Source organism: Pleurodeles waltl, chromosome 7, assembly GCF_031143425.1.
Source record: "Pleurodeles waltl isolate 20211129_DDA chromosome 7, aPleWal1.hap1.20221129, whole genome shotgun sequence".
NCBI lineage: Eukaryota > Metazoa > Chordata > Amphibia > Caudata > Salamandridae > Pleurodeles > Pleurodeles waltl.
The window spans coordinates 615,033,392-615,056,901 of NC_090446.1; the positions used below are offsets into that span (position 1 = coordinate 615,033,392).

Genomic DNA, 23,510 nt, shown 5'->3' on the forward strand with positions numbered 1-23,510 from the left:
CGCGAACGCGGGCGCAAACCAATCGCAGTTTGCACCCATTTCAAATGGGTGCTAACACTTTCGCAAAAGGGAAGGGATCCCCATGGGACCCCTTTCCCATTGTGAATGTCACTGTAAACATTTTTTCAGAGCAATCAGTGGTCCTGTGGACCACTGCCTGCTCTGAAAAAATGAAACGAAAATGTTTCATTTTTCGTTTTTGTTCTGCATCTCTTTTTCCTTTAAGGAAAACGGGCTGCATTACAAAAAAAACTGCTTTATTGAAAAGCAGTCACAGACATGGTGGTCTGCTGTCTCCAGCAGGCCACCATTCGTGAGGGGGTCGCAAATTGCGACCCACCTCATGATTATTCATGATGTGGGCATTTGCGAAGCCCTTGCGAATCACAGATGGTGTCAAGGACACCATCCTACATTCGGATTTGCGACTCGCAATTTGCAGGTCACAAATCTGAACCTACCTACTTGTGGCCCCAAATTCTTAAAGAAAGTCACAAAAGTGCACCCATGGTATATGTCGTACCCCTATAAAATATTTGTGAACTGTATTTTAGCGTGGGTAAATACGATGTGTAGATTTGCTCATGTGAAAATCTATTGAGCATTTGCAAGTTCATTTTCCCTCCAGCCACTTTCTTCCCAACCCTGGAAGAAGTTCTAATTCTGCCATTGTCAGGAGTAAATGTCCAACCTTTCTTATTATGGGAAAATATTAGAGAGAAGCTGCTAAAAATCTTTAAAACATGCAGGTTAGTAGGTTTGCAGACTCAAAGGCATTCCAGCCCTGGAACTATTGCTTACTGCTTCCTCCAGCCCCAGTATGCAGATCTGCAGAAAAGTGGCAAAATAAGGAAATTTCTACAGTAGGGATTGAAACTCCAAGTATTTAAGCCCTACTATGGTAGTAGCCCTGGCATAATCAGAGAGGCTATTAATTGCTGCCATAATTTGTCGCCACACTACATGGCACCAAAGGGACAAGTAGATCTTTTTACAGGACAAGTAGATTTGAGAAGCAACCTGTCCCCTGGACAAGTAGATATTTTAATAAATTCCACACCCCTGCTTCCTTGGATGTCGGGTTTTTGGCGGATTCACAGTTGGTGGTCAGAATGACCGTGGCGGTTTACTGCGGCCGCGGCGGTAGTATGGCGGAGTTCTGACCGGCGGTAAGGGCCTTTTACCGCCGAGGTCAGAATGACCCCCTATATGACTTAATGCTACTGTTATGTTTGCTTTACATATACTGGGCAACCAACTGTTGCGGTGTTGCCTTGGGGATTGGGGACTGTTGTTGAATGCTTTTGCTGCGCGTAGGAGGTTAGATATTGTTGAATCGAGGCTGCCACTGGTAGTTGGGACCGAGTGGAAGAGATAAAGGGCCGCTGCAATTGAGAAGAATGGGTGTCGATCTCCGATTTCGACTCCCCTTCGATGGCGGACTACAAGGTAGTAACATGGAACATCCGAGGGATTAGGACTATTATTAAGCGCCACAAGATCCTGGCATATTTAAAAAGAAGGGGGGTACATATAGCATTACTTCAAGAAACACACATTACTGCACAATAGAGGTGGACAGGCTGCGATGTAGATGGAGAGGGCAGATATTTGCCACCACATACTCAGCATTTGCACAGGGCGCACTGATATGGGTGATGGCTGGGGTCCTGTTTGAGGTCATGTCCATAGATACAGATCAGGATGGTCGTTACGTACTGGTGGAGGGCAGATTGCACAGCCAACATGTCATACTGGGCTGTGTGTATGTGTGTGTAAGAGCAGATCTCTTTTTTGCAGAGACGCTTAGCTAAACTTTCAGGAGGACAGCTATTGCTTGGGGGGGATTTCAACTGTGTACTGGACACTGTAATGGACCGCTCCCTTCCCCCCACCTGGGGCGACAGCACATAAGACGACAAAGGGCCTGAATGAGTGGGTAACACACTGGAGGCTGGAGGATGTCTGGTGGATTCAGCACCCTTGGGATAAGGACTACTCGGGCCTCCACCAACTGCATACTAGAATAGACCGGGTGCTGTGTACTGGAACTATTAGCCCCGAGGTCATCCACTCCAAATATTTAGGGCCAACCCTGTTGGACCACAGCCCGTTACTACTTACCTGACATGGAGACTTCAGCCGATGGCATTAGAGGACTTGGCGTATAGAGATGCTCTTAGGTCCCACCTGCAGGAGCACATTAGCATTAACAAGGGATCCACTGCATCACAACACATAGAATGCGAGACCTTATAAGTAGCGACACTGTATGGGACAGTCGGAAGGGATCAGGCAAACCCTTGAGCTTGAATTAAACCGCCTGGAGAAGGAAATACATGATGGAGACAATGAACAGGGCGAGGATCAGGAGCTACGGCAACAACTCCTTAAAACAACAGTCATTAAATCAGATCCAGGAAAGGTTGCGCTGTCATAATTACCAGAAGTACCTGGAGTCCTTACATGCGATCCGGTAGAATGTTAGCATGGCTGGTACACTCTGGGGGAGGTGGGGCACCCCGATCACGAGTATCCGCGGGACGGATGGGGGCCATTTGTACGTGCCGTCAGATATAAACTAAGCATTTCAAAATACATGAACCTCTACAGACCTGAGGAAGACTTGTCACAGTCACTAGGGCATCACTTACAGTCTTTCCCAATGATAACTCTAGCACTGATGGACAGGGACTCCCCTGGGTGAACCAATAACTTTGGAATAGGTAAAGGCCGCTACTTCACAATTGGCAGCGGGCAAAACGCCAGGCACTGTTGGCTCCCTATGGAGTTTTACAAAACATATGCAGATATCCTTGCACCCCTATTGGTTGAGCTTTACACAGAGGAATATATAAGGGGCATACTTCCTGCGACGTTGAGGGAGGCACTGGTGGTCCCCCTGCCCAAGACCAGATCACGCAAGGCCTCAGTGACTGACTTCAGACCCCTGTCCATGTTGAATTGTGATTTCAAGATCCTGAGTAAGGCTTTGGCTAACCAGCTGCTCCCACATGTCCACCACCTCATACATGAGGACCAGAATGGTTTAATACCTGCGCACAACACCTCCCTGAATCTTAGACGGCTATTTTCACTTTTACACATACCACACGATCAGCACCCCGGTGCTGCACTCCTGTCAGTGGATCTTGAGAAGGCGTTTGACTCACTGAGATGGGATTATATGCGGGCGGTAATGATTTGGGTGGGCCTGGGGGAGAAATGGGTGTGATGGGTCGAATTACTGTACTGCCTTCCAATGGTGAGGGTGCGAACTGGCAGGGCAGTATCGGATGCCTAACCCATATTTCGAGGCACCAGACAGGGATGCCCTCTCTCGCCCTTGCTGTTGGCGCTCGCCATTGAGCCCCTAGCGGCTTAGTTCCAAATGGAGGGGCACAGGAGGTGGGTGCAGTGGGGCTCTTTAGACCATGTCATCTCGCTCTATGCGGATGACCTGCTTATTTATCTGCCGGATGGCTCATCAGGGATCCCTTAGGCACTCAATTTACTTGAGGAATTTGGTGGTCCGTCGGGCCTCAGTGTGAACAGGAAAAAGACATACGTCTTTCCACTGGTCGTAGGTGCGGAACGCCCCTCCTCCTGCCCTACTGATATTACATGGTCCCCCCGCACATTCAAATACTTGGGAATACAAGTGTTCCATGACGGTCAAGACCTTCGAGACGGCAACCTAGGTAAAACGCTTCGGTCGTTAAGATAACGCGTGGCATTCTGGCGCTCTCTTAGGCTTTCCATGATGGCCCGAGTGTCATTATCCAAAATGATTATGCTGCCCGCCTTTTGTACTACTTCATTAATCTCCCAGTGCATATACCAGTGAGCTGGTTTAAAGAATTAAAAGCACTCCTCAGGGAGCTGCTCTGGGACAAAGGCCGACAGCGAACATCTCTCTCTGTCTACCCTCCGCCGCCCCACCGATGGAGGTGGGTGGGAGTACCGGATTTTTAATTATACTACCTGTTGAGCCAGCTTCAGTGGGTCGCTAGATGGTTCACGGGTGGGAATCGGCTAGATTTGACAACATCCCGGGCGACGTCAGAGACCTGTTGCTGGCGCGGATGCTCAGCCCTCGGATCACCCTACCGGCACGAAATATCATGCTGACAGTGGCCCTGTCTTGCTGGAGATGGTGTCTGAGACGTACGGGTGTAACTGTTGCCTACTCCCCTGAAATACAACTGACGGGGGTACCCTTGAGGACACCGAATCGCACTTTATCAAGAAACCAGTTGAGGAACTGGCCCCTTGCAGGAGTGACAACATTGGGGGATTGCTTCCAGGAAGGGGTCCCTGCATCCATTCATGGCTTTGGTTGAGGAGAGTGGAGACTCCGGGGTGTGGGGGTGGGGTGGAGGGAACGCAGAACCGGAAGCACATAAAATACTCCAACTCTTATTGACAATAGGGGAGTACACCCACCTGGTTGGCAGGCTCTACAGGGCCCATAGCGAGATTACCCTGAAGTCTCTGCAAACGCTGAGAGTGAAATGGGAAAGGACACTAGGCAAGGAGATGATGGACACCGAGTGGCAAAAGGTGCTGGCATACCCCCGTAGGGTATCGCATTACACAAGTCTCCGTTGCATCCAATATAATTTTATACACAGAACAAATCTCACTCCACAGACTTAGGGTAATATATGGTGGCGAACCCAGGGAATGCCCCAGGTGCAATGCTGTAAATTCAGACTTACATCACTTGATATAGGAGTGCCCCGGGATACAGCGGTGCTGGCGGGGGGCGCTGGAGGCTTTGGGGAGGGTCCTTGACGCGCAATTGGAGCTGGATCCTTCCCTCTGCCTGCTGGGATTACACTCTAGACCTGCCCGTTAGAGAGTTGTCAGCAGGTTCTTGGACCTAGCCCATGCACTGGAAATCACCTACGGGCCCGGCCCTGGTAGACTGGAGACGAGATGTATCAACTTGAGCTCAGGCTGAACTACACGTGCTGCGGAGGGAGGAGGCTCGAGGGATGTGTGCACATCCTATTGCTCCCTTATGGGCTGAGGTACTAAAGGCATGGAAACACAGAGACGGGAGATAGATGGGGACTTGGAAATGGGAGAGGGCACGTCCTGCTAGTAATGGGCTACAACCCCACTTGATGGAGAATGGGGATGTGACGTAACACATGCCATGCAACAGAGAGTACTCGATATGTCAATTACCAGAGGTAGGTGGGCAAGGACCACTGCTTTGACGCCAATACATATATACTGCCTTAACTGGTTAACCATGAACGGTGTCTGTGACCGGTAGTGGGGACTCCCACTCCTCGATTGGAGAGGAGGAGGGATCACGATAGAGATACTGACCTTCCAAATCAGATAGCTCGATTAACCTTGAATACCCCAACTACACCGCAACATGGAATTGCCCCGCCAGTGCATTGTTAAATGTTCTACTTAGTTGTGTTAATGGTTTAAATGGTAATATTAAGGATGATAGCGAATGTCTACTGACTAAAGCGGGTAGGTGTTGCAAGACTTTGCGATTGCAAATTGATGTACTGTCTATACTGGATGCCATCAGTACACCCGGAAGGGCCATGATACAATTGTAATAGTGATTGGGAACCAGCTGACATGTCCGAACTTTCGCATGTGCGATGCAACAAGTGATAGAACTCCTCTCTAAGAGTTGTACTTCTCTGTAAAATACCAATAAACAAAGTAAAAAAAAAAAAAGATCATTAGCAGCCTTGTGTGACTTTCAGCATATTAGTTATGAATAAGTATTATGTGATCAGATATTAATGAAAACTAATAAAAAAGAGACCATCTGGACAAGGGCAGGCATGTCTCTTTATGCTACCACTGAAAATGCCAAAGAAATTGAACATTCAGAAAAGTTTGTGTACAAGATAAGAGGTGGTAATGGAAATTGAATCAATTCTGTGGTTCAAAATATTCCAGACAAGTTAAAGAAAAACTCACAAAACAGGATTCGAAAAAATGACTTTCATGTTCTAGATGTGGAAGTTCCTCATATATTGGTAATTTTAGAAACTGTCTCGCTGTTGACAGACTCTTTTCGAAGTACAATAAGAAAGGAAATTTTAGCTGGGTATGTAGATCCAACCCTAGGCGAGTAAATCTTATTAGTGCAAATCATTTGGTCACTTGTGGGAATATGGAACAGGGTCCCATTAGTATTTTAAGTGTGGGGAGTGAAGATATGAAGAAGGGTTTTCCCCTCATAGGTCATTACTATTGATGGGAAACACATTTCCGTACTGGTTGATTCTTGTGCTTGGTACACAATTATAGGACATGACATTGTTATTGAATTGTGGCCTAAGAGAATTTTATTACTTCCTGATATATCTTCAGGAAGATATATAGGTAATTAGATTAAAATGATTGGTTATTTCTGGGCACATTTGGATTTTTCAGGGCAACAAACTCTACGGAAGGTTAATGTGTCAAGGAATGCACAATCTTTACTAGGATGGCCACCCCAAGAAGAGACAGGTATCAGACTGGATCCTAGGTCAAATTATCCTGTATATGTGGTTGATAAATCTAGTAATGAGTTACCAAGGATCAACAATATTATTCTTCAGGAGGTTGATTTTGTTACAGTTTTAAGTATAAAATACAAGGATGTGTTTAGTGGAAAGCTATGATTATACCAGTGGAATCCTCTCTTGGGTGCCTCCTGCGGTTATCCTGGTAAATGCATCAGCAGAAATGAGACTGTACTGATTTCGACAGTCTCAACAATTCTATTCAGGTTGATTCTCTTCCTCTTCCAAACTTGCATGAAATGGTTACAACCTAGCTGCGCCGGGGCTAAGGTTTTTTCCAATTTGACCTCTCTAGTACTTACCGTTATGTCAAACTAGATTAGGAATACAAAATGTTAACATCTTTCATCACACTAGAAGGGTTATTCCTATATTGTACAATGCCTTTAGAGTTAGCCAGTGCTGCGTCTCAATTTCAGAGGCTAATGAACTAGTGCAATCACCTTCCAGGATGATATCTTGGTCTTTGGAGGTGATGTGGATGCACAAGGCAAGAATCTTGAGTGTGTCCTACGACCATTATCAATCAAGGGTTTAACACTGAAAATAACAAAATGTAAGTTCAGAAAACATGAAGTAGAGTACCTTGATCATTCAATAAGTGGGTCGAAAGTGAGACCTAATCACCATAATGTGGAAGCTATTCAGAACATTCCCATTCCTAGTTCTAAGGAGGAATTGGTAGCTTTTCTAGGTCTGACTGAATTCTATTCAACATTCATGCAGAATTATGCTTCTAAGATTGAACCATTCACATGTTTACTTAAGAAAAATGCTAAATTCTTGTGGAATGATTCTTTGACTCAAACATTTAATGAAATGAAAGAACGTATAATCAGTGTGCCATGTCTTAAACCCTTTGATGTGGGTAAGGAATGTTTAGTGGTAGTGGATACGAGTTATTGTGGATTGGGTGGAGTAACGATGCAAAGAGAAGGTGGAAGGGAATGGATTGTTTTCTATGCATCGAGGACGCTCCGTAGGGAGGAAAGGAATTATTCCATCATGGAGAGGGAACTCTACCCATGTGTTTGGGGTACTGAACATTTTCAAATGTTTTTGTGGGAACTAAATTTATGATTAAAACGGACCCTAAACTGTTGTTGCATATGTTATCATAGAGTGGAGGTCACACTACGACAGTAAGGTTGGCTAGGTTAGGGTCTAGATTGCATGTTCTTCATTAAACCTGTGCATGCAGATTGTATGTCAAGATTGCCTTTATCGGATGGAGATTTAACTGGAGAAGAGTCAGATGTGTGTGAAGTGGCATTACTATGTGCTAAAATTAATGTGGCGGCGGTCATAGATGGAAAAAACACAGGGTGAAGAGATAGAATTGGATTCTACTTTAAATGTTGGGGACACATTTTTTATGGAGGGTTGGCCAGAAGAACTGAATGTTTCAGGAGAATTGATGACTTATTTTCAAATAAGCGAAGAACTGGCTATTGAAAATGGTATGATAATAAGAGGAAATTAATTTGTTCCATCTTCTAGATTGAGAAAAAAATGGTTGCATATGGCCATGAAGGACATTTAGGAATTTCAAGTATTAGAGAAGGGTTAGCGAGAATGTCTGGTGGCCTGGTATGGATGTTATGTTAGATCACTATGTGAGGTCTTGCCTGAGTTGTGCTGCTAGTGATAAATGAGCTAAATCCTTGATTATTGATGTGTCTGCCTTTGAATTTTTGGTTGGTCTGGAGGACATCAGGTGTGGTCATTATTGGTCCATTTGCAGTTTTGCCCAGACAAGAACCTTATACGATTGTCGCTGTGGATTATTTTTCAAAAAGCCTGAAATCAGAAAGGTTAGAGAGGTAATTTTGGAGAGGGTGGTTGAATTCTTGGACAAATTGTTTTGCAGGGAAGGTATCCCCGAGGAGATTGTGTGTCAAACAATGGGTCACAATTTGTTAGTATGTATACCGAGGAGTATTTGGCCAAGTGTGGTATTAATCACTGAAGGATCTTGGTTTTCCATCCAGAATCCAATGGTCAGGTTGAGAGATTTAATACAGTAGTGATGGATGAGATTCAACTAGCTGGCACAGGTGGATTGGACTGGAGGAAAGTGTTACAATCTATGTTGTTGGCATCTAGAACTACACCTAATACTGTGATTTTGGCAAGTCCATTTGAGTTGTTAAGAGGACGGAAGCTGAGTACCAAGCTGGTACCTTGACGGTGGAAGAATAAGGATAGCAATTTTTAAATTGATTTTCAGTAGTTAAGGTTGGCAGTGCAGAATTATAAACTTAAAATTAAACATAATATGAATATGAAAAGGGGAACATGTAGTCAGAATGTGGTGATTAGGTACATCTCAAGAAATACAGAGTTATGGGAAAGGGTGAAGCGTGTTGGTAGGATCTTGTGAAAGTCATTGAGTTTTCAAAAATGGAGTTCAGGTGGAAAGTCATACGGTGTTGAACCTTAATTGTGGTTCTTTTTTTAATGGGGTGAGTATGCGCTGTGTGGATAGTAGTAAGAACAAGAGCAATATATTTTTCAATGGTCTGAAAATAAAAGGGGAATACCATTGTGCAACATCTCTGTATCACTGTCAGAGGGAATTGTCAGGGTATTATACACAAAATGAGGTGCTTGCCAGTGGTAACACCATACCACAGAATAATGCTCCTGTTGATCACTCCAATTCAGATTTGGATTCTGTGGACAGAGGAAAAACACGCAGATTTCCTGTAAAATTCAAAGATTATATTATGCAATGATTGTTTATATTATTCTTTGTACTGTAGATGTTAGAGAAGTATCTTGTTTATTCTGTTTTTGTTTTGTTGTATTAAAAAAGGGGGAAAAGATGAGTTGCATATTTACACTTGAATCATTAGCGTATTTGGGAGAGAGCGTGCAGTAAAGTGTGGGGAATTTTTAAATAGAGTATGGTGTTCTACATTCGGGATCAGTTGCTGGAACCGGAGAAGTGGTCATTCACTTATATCTGCTGCTCATTAAAGAGTGTTAACTGCACATGTCACGGATTTCTTCCAAGAACTTCTTTTGCCACAGAATTCATATGGTGAGTCATCACAGACAGAATGGAGTTTATGCAAAGTGTTGATAAGTAATTGGAGCCCTAAACCACGCAATTTGTTAGGCATAAACATTTTCTAAAACAATAACTTTTTGCATGACAAATCAAATAACTAGGAGTAAGGGGGGGGGGCAGCTGAAACAGATTCAAGAATGTGATGCCACCACAATGAACATGTAAACTCACCCAGTGTGGTCAAAGGACACATTAAATTAATACTTGTTCTGGAAAAATGAAAATACAAAAAGAATGCATTAGCATCATGAAAAATGTTAGCAGACTGGCATCAAGAGAAAAAGGTAAAAGGGGTGAGGAACTCACCAGCACTGGTGCACCTCCCAAGACATTTCTCTATCTGCACCGCTAGTACGCTTGGGTTTCCATTTAATTGGAAGCCTGCAGTGTTTGCACTCTGGGCCAAAACCTGAAAGTGTCTGTGGTTTGTGATGAAATAGTAATCAAAACTGCAAATAAATGGAAGAAGGCTTAATTTGCTTTTGTTCATAATGAGGTCCGACAATGAAATAATGTTAGACAGACTTCCTTGTACCATTGGTGCCTTCAAGAGCAAACCATCCAGATGGAGAAATACACAATGGTGCTCTTTCATTAGATGGTTCATAACCAGGGCCAGGCATCTTGAAAAAAATCCTGCTGGTGAACTTCAGACTGAAGGACTGTGGTCTGAAGTGATACAACTGACAACCCACCATAACTTCAGCTATTGTCTGTGCTTTGGATGTATTCGGATATGTAAATATGTGCTGTGGACTTCCAAGAAAGTCAAAAACCCTCCTTGCTGCAGAAGGAAAATAGCATCCTTAAGTACTGCTTTTTTGGTAACTTGTTTAACTATTCTGCATTCTACATATCAATCAACCAATACGGGATGTCTGCCTGAAGTCAGTGTTTAAAGCACCCAGAGATGCATGCGAGGTCGCGTATGTGCTTTCACTGACTCTAAAGACGGTCTTTGCCGGTTCTCTGCTTCAGAAATCACAGTCAGTCTTGACTTGGTTCAGGAGGCATCATGGGGCTTTCTTGGATACCTTTCATTTCTTTTCCGGCCTATCAAACAATGAGGATTCTGCTACAGGGTTTCACAGGACGGAAATGCCTTCTTCTCATATGTAGCCCGGGACTGGAAACGTTTTGACTGACCTCTTGTTCCTGTCTTTATTCTAAAAAAAAATAAAAAAAAAAGTTACACTGATCACCAGTATCTACATTTCTAAAAAGCCATATCCACGAGCATGTGGAGCTCTACACATCATCTGGCGAAGAGACTCCTATTTGTTGTGGAAGTGGATGACCTGCAAGAACATAATGCGTTCAGTCAGCATCTTGGATATTTTCTTGTGAAGTATCACTGCCATGCTCCCAGTGTCTATTCACCTTTGTCCCGATTACCTGTGTATGATGGTGTGTCACTGCTGGTATCCCTACTGGGAATATGAGGCTGGGCCACAGGTTCCTCCTGTGGTAGTTTTCTTGTGTGTGGTATGTCCTGAGGCTGAAAAGTTGGTATTGATTACAGAGTGAAATTCAATCAAGCTTTCTGGGGAGTGGGGGAAAATGCAGGATGTCCATTAACACTTGTGCCATCTTTGAATGTGAGGTTTATAGCATTTCCAGTTTCGGGGATAACCAAAATAGGTTGGCTCCTGGTAGCAATTTATTTTTCTTCTTTGTTGCCTGAATTCTTTGACACAAATTCAATGCCCAGGTCATGAAGCCCTCCGGTCTGTGAAGCAGTCTCTGACAGCATATCATCATATGTATAAATCTGTGCGTTCAATCGGAAAATCCCTTATCTGTACAGAGGTCATGTGTCTGAGGTAAAGCTAAGGTTATTGTAGTAATGTGGATAACTGAGGCAGAAGTCTCTGAAATCACAGTTGGGGCTGTGGATGCTACGACTAATTGCTCCGAAAATTGTAGCCACTATAGACACAGGTGTGGATAATGTTGTCTTCTTTACCAGAGCTTGTTGTGTGATTCAACAGGTATTTATGAATCGTTGAAGGTGATGGCTTGGCTGTCAACTGATTTCCTCTTGGGGGGTCTACATTGACTATGATGATGATGATTTCATTGAAAATGGAGTTGCCTCAGATGCTACCACCATCAATCCATGGATACTTTTTTGAAGGCGTGGTCTCCCTGGTCCCATATGATGGCGAACTGCTCACTAGTTGTTGTGACCTTCATTAACAGTGGGACGGCTGTTGGTTGTAGGCTGTGTAGTTGCTGATGATGACGTGATTGTAGACAGTTGTCATGGTCTGTTTCACAAGCAGAGAAGCCTATAACCCACTGGTAGTCAGTGTAGACAGTTTTTTGTGTAACTTTGTGTCTATTCATTAGATAGTGATCCTCCTAAGGTAGCTGCTGTGAATTAACCATGACCAGAGACGAGAGGTCTCTCTCTTCAAGGCAGACACTGAGCATTATCTGGTATTAGTTTCAGATGGCTCTGAGGTAGCCCTAGTTGCTAAATCTTGTGTTGAAGGTTTTTACAGTGTGCACTTCTTGGACTTTAAAACTCTTTCTTCTGAAGCTGTTCTGGGTGATTCAGAATGAAGGAGATGCATCAGCCTACCCTCTTTATCCTTTAAGGTTTTGGTGCCATACTTTGGCTTGAGGCTAGTTTTATGCAGACCACGTATACACTTTGTATGAGGATCTTCAGTGTAAACCTCATTTCTTTAAAGGAGTCCTTGAATGTATGGAATCAGCCACGGTTTCAGTCAGAAAGTATAAAAAATGTACGTCAGATTCTTTGAAAGGAAGAAGAAAAGACTTTCTGCTCATTGTATTCGACGATTACCTGATGAATTTTGTTCATAATGTCAGACGAAGGATAGCTGAGCAGAGCTCCAAGGATTCCCTCTTGCCTGATGCTCATCAGTAAAACATTTAACAGTTGAAGCTTTTGAGGAGGGTTGGGATCCCCAGTCCCTCCATCCTATTGGTTGGGACTTCTTTCATGTAATAAGATGTATGGGCTAATTGTGGTCTATTATTTACTTGTTTCCAATGTCAACTGCTGTACTGAATTATCGCTATTTTAACATTGACTACCAAGAGTTCCGGACCTAACAATGGGAATAAGTAAAGCATGTAAATCTATGAAAGATCAAATGTTTGAGAACTACTGTTTAACATTTTCTTCTGTTCTCCAGAAAAATCTCAGATCCTTACCTTCCTCTGCTCCCCACAGCCTAGGAGGCAGGAACAGTAATCAGTGCAGGAGCAGCAATCAGTGCTGGAAGGTCTGGCTCTTTCCACTGTGTCCTGAAAGCAAGACTGCAAGGGTCTTTGTTCCTTGGTGTTTAATAGATATAGGGTGGTCTTGGCTGTCCAATGGAAAAGAAGTCGCTTCGATTTTACCAGGCCTGACAAGTGGCATAGTACTGTCTATTGTGAATGAAGTAGCAGGAGAGAACTGTCTTTGTATGACTGGGCTACACCGGAGCCAAGACAAGTAGTTGGCTCCCAGTATGGGAGAACTTCCAATGAGTGCAGTATCCATGTCTATCTTAACCTCCATTCGGGCATCACTGATGTGTTTACCTAACACGGTTTTGATTTTACATGTTCAAGATCTTACTCTAGACGTCAGTTCGGAGAGCCAGACTTTTTAGCCAACACTAGTGATGCTCCTAGGGCAACTATGTATGTGATTCCACATCTGCCTAATCATTTTCTTTGTCCTGTTCTGCCAGCGGAACCTCAAACTCTCAGCTTCCTCATTTTCCCCATATTCTTCCTCCTTTCTCATGACTTTGGGTATTGATGGTACCCACTACAAAGGTGAGGTGGAGGTAGAAGTAGAAGTGGTGACTGCTGTGAAAGAGCTAGTGGCAAAGGGTGGGCAGAGGTGCTCGCAGTTGTGGCTGAGAAGTCTGATGATCAATGGGAGTAGAAACCGCACAGACCTAATGTGTTTAAGAGACTGTAGAAAGTCTCCGGATATGCAGAGTGGTGGTAGGTGCCGACGGCAGCCTTGATAGACACCCAAACTTGCTGATTATTATATTGGCGTGATGACGTAGGCTCTCCACTATTCCCGTTGGAATCCATCCTTTAATTTGAGGAGGGTTCCTGTATCGCAAACTTTACTTATTACAACTGTGAGTATTAGTTATGAATATATTTAGGTCCTGACAAATCGCACCAAGATCTCTTTAAACTTATTTCAGCAAGAAACATGTTGACCTTATTCGTATCTATACAGTGTAGGGATACCCAACTCTGCCTTACACATACTTGATCCCTAGATTTTAGGGCTTATCAACAATTGACACCATATTTTGAATACGGTAAGATTGACATTCTTTCTTACACTTATCTATATTGTTTTTCATCTTGACAGAGGCCCACATCTTCATTAAACATTTCACTATATGGTCCTTCTAGTCAATTTTAACAGTCCATGTTTATTACACCAGTCCCACATTATTGCATTCACTTTTGGCATTTTTCTTCAAAAGATCTCCGGTAAAGAGCCCCCACGAGGGGCCCATCAGACATTGCAGTGCCGGTCTGACAAGGAGCAAAGCCCGATGATGAAGCATGTCACCAACTGGTGAGTGAGGTCACTTGTTCCTGATTGAGGTTAGCCACAGGAACTGTATCTTGAGCGCTACTGGACTAGGGTTAGATCTATATTCGTTAGATCTCGTTTGGAACTGTGGAAATTTTTATTGAAAGTCTGCTGGCAACTGAATCAAAGGGGGAGCCTAAAAACATTTTCTGGGCTCATGGTAAGGTTGGCGAGGGGCATTGTATTGAGCTGCTCAGCCCCAACATGGCTAGCATCTTTCATCTCATGTAGTTCTTCCTCATCCTCAGAAGCACATTCTGGCAGGTGGTAAAAGTTATGCTGCCTGCGGCTGTAGGTTTTCATAAATGCTGGTCATGGTCTCTATGCTTTGTTTCCCCTTGTGCGTCCAGCGCTACAACCTGTGGAGACGTTTGTGGTTGCAATACCCGTGGCAAATCAAAGAACACCATGGTGTAAAAAAATAACCCTCCAAAAACTTGCTTTTCCTGTTGTAGTGGTATCTTTAATGCGGCAGCAGTAGATGAGGGCAAAGCCTACGTGGCCGCTAACAAGGTTGCATATGACGAATCTGCCACCATGGTATGCAGTTGTATTGATTGTGGCATTCAACCATATAAGTCTTCAGATGACAGAGGCGTGGGTTACTGTGCAAACAGAGAAGGTGTGGAGGTCAAAGGCTTCCCTTTTGAGGAAGGTGGTGATGGGGGGATTTTTGGCAAGGGAGTGATTGAGTTAATTACAATGAAGTACCTTTGCTTGAAGACTGCTTTAGTTTTGTACAAGTCAACTGTATATGCAGTCAAGCAAGATTTGAGTGGGTGTGCCAGCAATGATTAGTAGGAATTTGATTTCTGTGACATTTTGGGTATAAAATGCGCCACTGGCTTTTTGACTATTTTGTGAGGGGATGTTTTTTGTCTTGAAAAGCCTCTTTAGCTAAATCCCTTGAGGAATCCTTGATACTCACACTTATGCACCTTCTTTGCTGAAGTACTGGAGGGTTTCTTGTAAGAACAAAGTTAGACACCTGTCTGTCTCTGTCACACAAAGTCTTGGACTTGAAAGCTGCATAGATGTCACACTTTTAAGCTTTATGATGAGAGTACAAACAGAAGGTGCAATGTTGGGTCAGATTATCCACAGATTACCCTCAGAGGCACAGTCAGAAAAGCATAGACAAATATCCTGTACCACATGATGAACGAAATGACAATCTTCAGTGATTTACTGGCTGCCAATCGCTGTTGATGAAGAACTTCAAATTAGAATTCACAAGTTGTATGTAGGGGCAGAGTAGGGCACCACACTCCTTGAAATTTAGGTATAGATTCAGATCACGCAGACTCCATTCACAATGGAATGCGATGTCACCGCTGACTGGACTACAATGAGAGCCATATTTTCAGCTAGAAAGCATCCTGTTGTACTTTTTTCTGTAAGTGGAGAACAGTCTGACTGCACACTGAACTAACTATCTGCGCTTACAACTGTCTCATTCTTTTGTCACATGTTCTGGGCGCAGGAGCTAAAGGTACTAAAACCAGGAACATGGGGAATGGAATGCATCTTTCCTATGGAACTTTAGCTAGTTTGTACTGGGGGACAAGGGATTTTGCCCGAGTCCTGCAATGTGGTGTAGTAAGCCAAGAAGGAAAATGCCACAACGGACAAGCACATATATCTGAAAATATCTTCTACGGTTTACAGATCAAACAGTCGGCAGAATCAAGCTATATTAAACTGCCATCCATTCATTCATGGGGATTATCCAGCCTCATATTTCTCTATTGTACCACTAGACTGCCTCAGGTTGGTGTCCTACCAGCGACTCCTCCCTCCAACTCGGAAACAGTACAATACTCCTGACTTTTGCTGGGTTCGGAAGGCACACGTTCTGTATATGAGTTTACCAAAATGAACAGAAAAGGCCACCGCACAAAACGTTATTACGTTAAACATTATTACACGCATGGGGCGTGGCCGACGCCTGATCGCGGAGCTCCCGATCCAGGCCCGCCAACTGTGAATTATCCGCGTAAAAATAGGGCCGTCTGCCCCTGAGAGAGGAGTCATGTGAGCGGGACCGAGACGGGGTGAAAATCAGACCCGGCTAAGTCCAGTGACAGTGAGAACGAGAAGAACGGTAAGTCGGGCCTAGGAGCAGGCCGCACTCGCCTGCAGGCGGAAGCTCCCTACGTCTGGGGGTGAACTGAGGCACCATGGTGGGTCAGCGCTGACCGGGGGAGACCCTGTGCCGGTGCTGTCCGGATGGGCTGCGTTTAAGAGGGGCCTGGACACCCTTATACCCCCCACAGGGGGAAACACTTGGACAGTGCAGGAGCATCAATGTCCAAGAACTATGCACCAGTCACAGCTGGGGACCCCCCCCCAATAGACAAGTTGGACATTATCATGAAAGAAATTCAGGAATCACGGCTGGCAATAGAGCAAAGACTGGGGTCTATCACCACTCTCCATCCATCACCAAAGTCAGAAGGCTCCAGTCCCATACAACATTATGGATGGTCGCAGGGTGCAACCTGAAATTATAAATGTTTGTTTAGCTCTTATGAATAATTAACACATAATTGTACATGTCCTTTTTTCATAGAAAATACAATGAGCAAAAACCACCTCAATAAAATTGTTGCAAATTAAATAAAAAAACTAAATCATTCAAAATGTTTAGATATAATGAAAAAGACACTCAAATCCCTGTAGTACACTGTGCAAAGAATAAAAGAAGCATGTAAGTAGATTTAAAACTGTGTAGGAGCATGGAGTGTGGGGAGGGTTTCCCTCTGGCTTCACCTAAAAAGGGGGCATATTTTTGGCAAGCACAGTTTGAGATTTCTGAGAGTGATAAAACAATAGAAGAAACAATTGCCTCCATGTTTACCTCTTAAATCGTACTTCGTAGGCTCCCCCAAACTGTGGTCACCACAACACTTAGGCCCCAAAAACGAGTTAAACGGTAACAGCGGGGTGGTACACCAGTATCACGCAACAATTATGAGTTTAATTTTGTACTGTAGTGCCTCTCCCTGGATCTTTGCCAGGCATTTGATACATTAAACTGGGACTACATGTTTGCGATAATTAAACAAATTGGGCTCCCTAAGCAATACATTCGCTGGATACGGCTGCTATACACCTGTCCCACAGCAAGGCCACGCACTGGCAAAGATTGTGATGCTACTTCGCATTATGTACTATTTCATGAACCTGCCAGTAATGGTCCCTACTGCTTATTTTAAAACACTACATTCTATCCTGTTAGACCTTATCTGGGGGGTGGTAGACACTGGATAAGTTTAGTGAAACTGCAGATGCCTGCAGACCATGGAGGTATGAGAGCACCAGATTTCAAAGCTTATTGTATAGCGGGTCAGTTTCAGTGGCTGGCATACTGGCTAACTGGACGCAATTTACGAGAAATAGAATTTACGCAATCCATGCTTGACAGAGGCCGACTCCAATATCTAATCTATCCTGGATTCCGACCCCCAGGAAGGCTGCTGCTCATATTATGAGTGGTCCTGCAATACTGGAAGCTTACCCTAAGGTCACTACTGACAATACCCTATGCCTCAAATATGCCGTTGTCGGGACTCCCCACGAATGTTGGCATACTGACCCAAGGTAGGATACAAGTGTGGACACAGGAAGGAGTGGATACCATTGGGGCATTATTCAAGGACCACCTATTGCTCACACATACAGACTTTACTCACGAACACAACTTGCCTACCTCACCAATTCTGTGATATGCAAACATAGTACACTACATTTGGGATCACTGGGCACCGGATGGAACTGAACACCCAACACACGATTTAATTCAAGCAACACATACAGTTGGACATGGGAGACACTTAATCAGATGGCTTTATAAGGGTCTCACAGGACACCTATTGAAGCCTTGGACACCCCTGAGAACCAAATAGGCGGAGGATATGGGTAGGGAACTCTCAGACAAAGAGTGGTCTTCCAAACTGGTATATCCAAAACAAGTATCCCGTAATACCAGATTTAAGTTCATACAATACACCATATTGCATACAGCATATCTTACACCACATAGGCTACACATCGTATTCCCGGCGCTATCACCGATATGTCCGAGATGCAAATTAGAGTATGCAACACTGCTTCATTTGCTGTATGTACTGTATTGGTACCATCCTGAGTGAGGGGGAGAGGTGACTGGGGAATGGCAGAGGCGTACCTGCTCGGTCTCTTCCCACATACCAAAAACTGGAAGGTGACGTCACGATTTGCTGACTTAGCCCTACTGTTGGAAAAGAACCTCTTAGCTAGGCGCTGGAATGCAATAACAGCACCCTGGGTGGTACAGAGGGGAGGGAGTGGGGCTCGGCTGAGAGTGCTGCTGTCCAACGGGAAGAAAGTAGAGTTTTGTGAGGGTGCCCCATAGCGGTAGAATAGGATGCGCTTCTAGAAACCTTCAAGACAACATGTGAGAATGAAATGGGGAATGGGTGAGGACGTAGGCGTCAGCCACAACATAATACTGGGCTGATTACGATCCTTCTGTATAAAACAGAGATCGTGGATACGGGCTATACTGAAAAGAGCGTAGTTCCACAAGCTCTCACCAGGGATAAACTACTAGCCCATCATCCGACATAGATACATACCATAACTACACCACAAATAACAGAGAGCTAACGATAGAGGATATCACTGCCGTGCCCAACACACAAGAATTCGATGTTGAGTTTAAGGGGGAGGGGCAGGGGGATGTCACTGGTTATTAGAGGAGACATAAGCAATTACTTTAGTTGTGTATGCTACGAAAATATGATTAACCTGTATGCCAGGTCGGAAAGGATCACATATTTACATATCATATGACGGTCAGCTCGAGCAGCTATATAAAATGAATGTAACCGATCCTGACACAGGAGAAACGTTATACTGTAATGCACAACATGAGATTTATTTATAAACTTTGACGAAAACAATAAAAACGTGTTTATAAAACAAAAACAAAAAAACACACGTTATCACACGCACGAGGTAAGCTTTTTTGAGTCATACATGGCAGTCTGTTGGACAAATCTAAGATTCTTAACCTTCTGGTTCACCTACCTGTCCATCAACCACCTCTCCATCCATCACCAAAGTCAGAAGTCTCCAGTCCCATACAACATTATGGATGGTCGCAGGGTGCAACCTGAAATTATAAATGTTTGTTTAGCTCTTATGAATAATTAACACATAATTGTACATGTCCTTTTTTCATAGAAAATACAATGAGCAAAAACCACCTCAATAAAATTGTTGCAAATTAAATTAAAAAACTAAATCATTCAAAATGTTTAGATATAATGAAAAAGACACTCAAATCCCTGTAGTACACTGTGCAAAGAATAAAAGAAGCATGTAAGTAGATTTAAAACTGTGTAGGAGCGTGGAGTGTGGGGAGGGTTTCCCTCTGGCTTCACCTAAAAAGGGGGCATATTTTTGGCAAGCACAGTTTGAGATTTCTGAGAGTGATAAAACAATAGAAGAAACAATTGCCTCCATGTTTACCTCTTAAATCGTACTTCGTAGGCTCCCCCAAACTGTGGTCACCACAACAGTTAGGCCCCAAAAACGAGTTAAACGGTAACAGCGGGGTGGTACACCAGTATCAACAGTATCTAGCAACAATTATGAGTTCAATTTTGTACTGTAGTCCAGGCCCGGTTTCAGGAATTTATATCGGGATAGGCCAAGGGTGTTTGGGTGGGCCACTGTGTGCCCAATTTTTGACAATTCTGGAGATAGCCTACAACCTGGGCTCTGGTGCCACTGCACCTGCTGCATCATTGGCAGGTAAACCCCTGTCTCCTCTTGCCCAACACACACCTCCTCACTGCAGCTTGCCTCAGACATGAGCTAAGGTCACCACCAGGCTGTTTTCTTTTCACGGGCATGCCCAGGGTTTTGTCTCAGAAAAGGGGAAATCATCTAAAGGTGATATATTTCTCCCTATCAAAACACAAGTAAAACTGCTATTATTAAACAATGCACTATAAAATGTATTCTAGAGATTTCTCGTTGACCCCGATTGATAATTAAAGCAAACAAAAGTGGGGGGGAAAAAGAAAAAAAAAAAATCACATTTGCTGACTTGGAGTAAGCACTTAGGTGCTTTCTCTGTGACCTCTTTTGCTGTTACTGGGAGGGCCAAAGATCATGTTTGGGTGGGTATGGCCCACCTGCCCCACCTGCTAGAACCGGGCCAGTTGCAGTCCCTTTTCCGTGGTGATGAGTGCTCACATATGCCATGTTTTCTGAACAGCTGGTAAATGTGAGCTGGGTGGGGCGGGGGAGACTGCAGTCTGACAGGCTCCTGGTGGGTCACAGTTCAGGGTTGGAGGCCGACAAACGAGTCCGAGCTGCAATGCAGCAGTTTTCAAAGCTATTTCTCTGGCTGGACACTTGTGCCTGGAAAGCCCACTTTTATTTGGTACTACAAAGGTAAAAGACATCATATGGTGCAGGAAGGCATCAACTAATTCAGTGGTTCCCAACCTTTGGACTTCTGAGGACCCACACTTTGTTATTACTGGAACCCGGGGACCCCCAACGGAGTCATTACTGAAAGCTGGGGCCCTAATCTGTTAACATTATTATTTAATTTTCTAAGCAGTCACAGGTCCTCTGAGGAGGGTTTGCGGACTCCCATAGGTCCCCGGACCACAGGTTGGGTACCACTGAACTAACTCAACTGGGAATTTGGACACAGCATCTTTAAAGAATCCAAAAAACCATTGCAGGTTCAATCAGGTCAAATATTTTTGACTTCGAAAGTCCGACTACGGAACCAACTGACTCATTTCTAGCTTTGAACCTGGTATTATGGAGAGGATGCTGGGCGAAGCCAACAGAGTCCCATGAGGGAGAATTATAGGACATTTCCTTATAAATTTTTTTCCCCCATCATGGATAATCTCTCTGATACCATAAACAAATCTCTCTGAGCAAGTGCAGAATTCCCTCGACAACAGTTTACACTTTTTTCATTAGACCAAAGCATGCAGAGTTAGCCAAACCAGTACATTTGACTAAACACGGCACTATTCTTTTTCTTCAACTTTTAGAAGTGTAATATACAATAGGTAACACCTAACATCTACCACAGGTTGTAGCGAGTGCAACATTTACACTGCCCCTTTAAGAATCCTTGATGCCATGTATTTCAAACACTCCCTGCAGAGTCTACAAGATAGTTTGCTCTTGAATGGAAACAAGTGAAATAATCTAACATTACTACATTCTCCTATAATGCTTTGGTGTACAGAGAGGTGATTGGGATACGGATGGATTCGGAAAATAACCTTGGAGGAGAACAGGGATTACAAGATAGTAGCTTCTCCTTCAACATCATGGCACTTTAGCTGATATCCCTAAACTATATAATAGCTGCATGGTGAAAACAATCCCTTCCTCACGGCAGGTGCCAAAAGGACAGAAACGAATATGTAGTGAAAATTATGCAAATAGATTACTATGAGAAACTTGATTAACCCACCTGCCAGAAGTTAGAATCAACACATAAGTGGTTGGTAAAGTTATGAACTGACTTCCAATTGGCCACCACATAAATGTTTGTTATTGGGATAATGTTCACAAGAGCCAGTGTTGCTGTTTGGTATCTGGGTGAATGAGCCTCAGGTTTGCTCAGCAAAGTAGTTTCACTCTTTGGTAGCAAGCTATCTCGCATGACAATATCCACCTGGTTAGTGTCTGTTTTTTTTTTTTTTTAACAGATATACCTGTGTGAACAGCCTCATTAAAAAAACAGCTGTTTGATTTGTCCCAAATGTCTTTTTAAAAAACTACCTCTGTGTCATCTCAACATTCAGTGGCAGACATTGCAGAGAGGGCTGCTAGAACTACACCCAATCATGTACACACAGACAAGATGCTCTTCACAGCTTCCAGCTGCAGTAAAGAAACCAAGGCACCAACACTGTCAGTTTGCTGGTTTTCATTTCTGAGAACTCTGCACTGATGATACAAAGGGCAGGGGGCACGCCAAGTGGTAGGCATGTAAAACAGAATACCCAACAAATGTAAGATGCACTGCAGATATACTGAGTAGTCCCAGGCAGCACAGCGTGACAAGTACACGACTTTCCTTGGGCAATGACTTAAATTTGTTTGAATAGCCACCTCAGGTCCTATCAGAACCTGAGATAGAGGGGACGTGTAGAAGTGTAAGCACCCAGTCTTATCCTACCTATACTACTTATAGGGCTCACAGTATCATATCTAGGCTTCTCACCCAGAGTAGCAATGGCTAGAGGACCCGTCCTTGGCAGATGCAAGAGCCCATAGGGGATGAAGTATGTAATGTGACAGACAGTAAGTTTATTTGGCTGGGCTAGAAGTTGAAAGCTGTGTTTGTGTGTGTACATGTGTGTTTGTGAGAAGTGTACGAGCCTATGTGAGTGGCAGGAGGTGGGTAAATGATAAGGAGAGTGAGGGAGAATCAGAGGGGAGCAAGTGTGAATGAGAAGTAGTGTGTGAGTGAGAAGATGAGTTTATTGTAGAGTTTGAGTGTGCACAAATGAAATATGACAATAAATGGACATTAAGATGCTTAAGTGAAAATAGTGTGAGAATGTGTGCATATTTACCTGAATGACTTACATGACTGAGCGAGTGACTGAGGTGGCTGCTGTCTGTGTATGTGTTTACCTTGGCCAAGAAGTCTTCTGGTGGAGTGTTTGCACACGATACCGGTTGATAAAGTATTGAGGACTTAGTGATACTATGTTAGGGATAGCTAGAATGTTGCCCACAATGTACGCAGTCTTTGCAACAATCTACCTGGACTAATAGTGCCCATCCTCAACAACAGTATGAACATTTTGATCATTTTCTAGCTATTCCTGGCACAACAGCGGCCCATCCATGGCATATGTTAGTCTTTGTTAGTGACATTCAGTCTATTTATGAAAGAATAGTAGCCTGTTTGTGACATGGCATGAGCATTATTGGTGACAAACTGGCCATTCCGGACTGAATAGTGGCTCATCCTCAGGCAAATGGAGGACAATATGACATTTTCCAATTTAATTTGGGCAACCTTCGCAAAATTAATTAAATATATCTAAATATATCTGAGGGGGAATTTATGTTGAGTTAGTGGAGGCTTACTGACAATTTTGGTTGCTTGGTACTAGAGGGCACTTACTGTTATGGTTGTTACTTAATACATCCTAAAGAATTTAGGCCCAAACACAGATCTGCTCCTGAACTGGGTGGAGACAGCTCAGGAAGGACTCTTGTTAGCTGGGCATAT

General features: G+C 43.8%; 1 protein-coding gene across 2 annotated transcripts in view; it reads right to left on the minus strand.

The window, feature by feature from the left end:
* The window catches only part of SIMC1 (SUMO interacting motifs containing 1), a 377,806-nt gene that overhangs the window by 197,065 nt on the left and 157,231 nt on the right, over nucleotides 1-23,510 (minus strand). For both annotated transcript variants that reach the window (XM_069244585.1, XM_069244586.1), the window contains exon 4: nucleotides 19,301-19,385. In XM_069244585.1, the coding sequence (XP_069100686.1) occupies nucleotides 19,301-19,385 (85 nt within the window). The remainder of the gene's footprint in view (nucleotides 1-19,300; nucleotides 19,386-23,510) is intronic.